A 4150-nucleotide genomic window follows, 5' to 3' on the forward strand; every position below is an offset into this window, starting at 1 on the left:
ACACACACACGCACACAGCAGCTGTGTTTCTGTGTCACACTGACAGTTGGAACTTGTGTAACAGGGCGGCACTTCATAGGTCAGTGTGTGTGTCTGTGAGTGTGCGTCACACTGTGACCTGTCTCAGATGTCCGGTCTGTTTTTAGCCCACTGACCTTCTCACTATCTCAGGTCACATGACTGGCGTCCTCTCTGGAGTCAGCGGTCTCTTGTAACGTTTCAGTTTCACGCAGAGAAAAACACAGCGACTTCAGACGGGTGTTGGTTGCTAAAACAACAGTTACTGTTTGTTTTGAAGCTGGGAGAAAGTCTTTTAGCTCCTCCCACCAGCTCACACAGATCCAATGAGAATCTTATTTACAAAGAACACATGATGTCACACACTTTGTGTTGTCACATGTTCTTTCTTTATTAAAAAATGATGTGTGTGTGTGTGTGTGTGTGTGTGTGTGTGTGTGTGTGTGTGTGTGTGTGTGTGTGTGTGTGAGATCACAAATGAATGATTTAACTGAACTATCAGTTTGTCAAACCTTCCCGTGTCTGGTCAGGTTTCCAGTGCTGAGTCAAAGCCGCAGGCTTCCCTCCTGGGCAGCACAGTGGTTAGCACTGCTGCCTCACAGCAAGGTCCCGAGTTCAATTCCACCACCCGGCTTTCTGTGTGCAGTTTGCATGTTCTCCCTGTGTTTGTGTGGATTCTTTCCGGGTACCCCGGCTTCCTCCCACAGTCCAAGAACACGCAGTTAGTGGGGCTAAGTTAAGTGGTAACACTAAATTGCCCATGGGTGTAAGTGTGAATGGTTATCTGTCAACAGACAACAGCCTGGCGACCTGTCCACGGTGCCCCCCCAACCCCAAGAAAGGATCAAAATGTTCTACTGTTACTTTGAAAAATAAAAAGGGTTTTCAGGTCGTGTTTAATCTGTGCTCCTTGGTCAGGCTCAGACCAAACTGCTCTGTTTTTCGTATGAGTCCAGGAGAAGGTTTCAATGTTTCCCTTTGTCACGATGAGCTCAGGTAAGACGTTACCTGTGTGTTACAGGAAGTGTGCGTCTAGTGAGCGTGAGCTGTGGCAGTCAGAACGTCTGGGCCGTGGATAGCCGAGGAGTCGTTTACTTCAGAGTCGGGACGCAGCCGCTCAATCCCAGCATGATGCTGCCGGCCTGGATCCAGATCGAACCACCTGTACAGGTAACATCGAACCACAGGTAAACCCGCCTGACTTCAGCAGGGTCATTTTCAGGTGCTTTGAATACTAAGTGCTTGTATCAATATGGGTGAATGAGCCGAGTCGTATAAAGTGTGTAGAGTAGAAAAGCTCTTCATAAGAAGTCTGTGCAGGTTCTCAGTCGCCCAGGTCATCGTAGTCTATGGAGCTCAGAAAGACAAATGTCTGTACTTCATTCATTCGACCTCAGTTAGTCACATGATAGGGTGGGGCTAGGTCTCACAGTGATTCACCAGAAACCACGGCTGATTGTGACCCACACCTGTTTTGACAGCTTGGCTCGTGTGATTAGGTAGAGGATCAATAGTTGGTCCATGACCCTTTTGGGGGGACACTCCCATAGGGCTTAGCATCTGGACTGCACCAGTTGCTCTCAGTAGTCAAGAAGCTTCTCGGATGAAACGTCTTCAAGAAACTTGAAGAAATCCAGACACTTTTCTTTCAAAGCTCCTTCGACTCTACGTAAGAAGTCCATTTACCAGTCGTTTAAACCTCTCTCACGCCTCGTTCTCTCCACCTGTAATTTTCCCTTTATTAACTTCCTGTTTCCTGAAGGTAAAGCCTCAGAAGCAGTGACACTTGTCCAGGTGACTGTGATGTCTTGTCTTTGCAGCCGATCGGAGTGCAGCTGATGAGCATTCAGACGAGTCCTAATGACAGGCTCCTCTGGGCGCTCGACAACAGAGGAAGCGTTTTCGTCAGGACCGGGCTCAGCGACGAGATGCCCGTTGGGACAGAGTGGGAGCTGGTTCCAGGTACTCACCTGTGTGACGTCATCACCCGCCTACATCTGTCTGTCTGTGAGTGTGTCTCACTGTGTGTGTGTGTGTGTGTGCGTGTGTGTGTGTGTAGGTCTGGCTGTGAGTCAGCTAGTCCTCAGCTGTCGGACTGCGTGGGTTCGTTGCGTAAACGGAGATCTGGCTCGCCGCTACGGCGTCTCTGAACGAAACCCAGCCGGAGATTACTGGAAGAAGATCCCTGGGAATGCCAGCTGGTTCACTGGTAAGACTGGTTTATTCTGTTTTATACTGGTGCACCGATACTTGACACAGCTGTGTCTCAGGTGTGTTTCTCCCTCTCTGCAGTCACTCCAGAGGATGAGTTGTGGGCAGTGACTCAACTTGGCGGATTGTCCCATCGGCTGACGAAACTCCTCCCACAGACGACCCTCAGACCCCCCCCCTCAAGCCCCGCTCTTGGAGGGGATGATGTTGATGACGAATGGGAGCTCATCTAACCTGTGACATCACAGCGTCGCCTGACAGTGCTGTGACACATCAGTGACAGCACTTCCTCTTCCTTAGGGACAGACAGGATGTGACATCACATCTGGGCTTCCTGTGATGGCTGCCACTCAGGTAGGCCAGGTCGTTGCTGGGAAATGAAGTGAATGTTTTATTTAGGTTTTAACAGGAAGCACTTTAATTGCAGAAGGGAGGGGCGGGGTGCCCCCTGAGATCAGTCCTGATTGGATCTATTCTACTTGGTTCTTTTTTTAACTTATTCTAACGGGGTCATTGTAAATAGAGATGTTAAAGGGATGTGTCACTGACTTGAAGCGGCTCCACTTTCTTCCTCTGAGGCTCATTAAAAGTCGTAGTTACCATGGTATAGACAGAAGCTCCGCCCACTAACACAGCAGCATGAAAACATGTAAAAATCCTCCGGAGACTGAATCAAAAGAAGAAATCGGGACTCTAATGGACAGCAGTGTAGTTCTGGTGTTGGCCCAGGTGTCTAGTGGACCTTTAAACACCGCCTGATTGTCTCTGACAGTGTTGCCATGGGATCTTAAGCAGCTGTGATGTCATCCTGTATAGACTGATTGGACAGAGTCAGTGTAAACTCACCTGTTGTGTTTCATCCATTAACTTAATAAACACATTTAAACACTGATGCAGCGTCAGCTTATTCAATGGTTATTGATTGGATTGACAGAATTTCAAGGAAAAATGAATAGATGTTTTCTGCCTTAATGTTTCAGCTGAGATCAACAAACCAGCAAACTCTCCAACAAACAGTCTAAGCCAGGGGTCGGCAACCCTGGGCATGTGTGCCACAGCTGGCACGCTAAGGGTTAGCTGATGGCACGACACGCAGTGAATTAATCTGAGAAGGTGCATTAAAAAATAAATAGCCGGGCCGGTGGTACACATTGCAGATTAGCTCGCGCAGACATATTAGTTTTGCCGCTTCTTACTGATGGTATCTTACTTAACCCCAACTGCCAGATTCAGCTTGTAATTGGCTAAAAGTAACTTAGCCTACTGGTGAGAGGGACGTTGTTAGCTGGCAGTTTTTTCAAGCGATGTTGAAATTTCCATATCCCAACACTTCAAAAGCTTCAGGAGCTGTCTGCTCAGCATCAGCACCGTGAGAAATACACGGATACATCCGTAGACTCGAGACAGAATTCACAATGTGTTTTTGGGACTTTTCAGGTGTATGGACCAATGTTTTCTTTTCTGATCAAACCAGCTGGATTTGTCTCACATTAACTGGTTGGACACAGAGGACATCGAAATGCAGCTGATTGAACTGATAAGCTCGACTCTGTGGGGGTCAAAGTTTGCAGAACTACAAACGCAGCAGGAATCCACAGCTGTGTGTGCTCATGGAGCTTGCATGTTAACCTGCTGGACATCACTACCTGACAAGTTTAACTGTCTTCAGAACATTGCAGAGGCCTTATTGACAGTATTTGGCTCTACATATCTGTGTGAGCAGATTTTCTCTCACATGAGTCCTCAGGTAGCCGTCTGAATGCTGGACACTGGGAGACCTGTGTCTCTGAGTGGGAGACCAGAGATCACATTAACATGTGTGTCTCTGTATTAACAAACATGTCATATTGGCTTAGTTTATTTTTCTTATCAGTGTTGTGAGGAGACCATAAATAGCATTTGTATTTTCTGTTGTACAGTT

The 4150-nt window shown here is 47.5% G+C and overlaps 1 protein-coding gene across 1 annotated transcript in view; it reads left to right on the forward strand.

Moving 5' to 3' along the window:
- Positions 1–3121, forward strand: part of tecpr2 (tectonin beta-propeller repeat containing 2) — an 18558-nt gene extending 15437 nt beyond the window's left edge. Inside the window, exons 25-28 of the mRNA XM_005753861.2 lie at positions 1040–1188; positions 1839–1980; positions 2078–2227; positions 2311–3121. Coding sequence (XP_005753918.1) covers positions 1040–1188; positions 1839–1980; positions 2078–2227; positions 2311–2462 — 593 coding nt within the window. The 3' untranslated portion in view covers positions 2463–3121. The remainder of the gene's footprint in view (positions 1–1039; positions 1189–1838; positions 1981–2077; positions 2228–2310) is intronic.
- The last annotated feature ends 1029 nt before the right edge of the window (positions 3122–4150 follow it).

The sequence above is a fragment of the Pundamilia nyererei genome, unplaced genomic scaffold (assembly GCF_000239375.1).
Source record: "Pundamilia nyererei isolate P.nyererei 1_Seehausen unplaced genomic scaffold, PunNye1.0 scaffold00471, whole genome shotgun sequence".
Taxonomy (NCBI): domain Eukaryota; kingdom Metazoa; phylum Chordata; class Actinopteri; order Cichliformes; family Cichlidae; genus Pundamilia; species Pundamilia nyererei.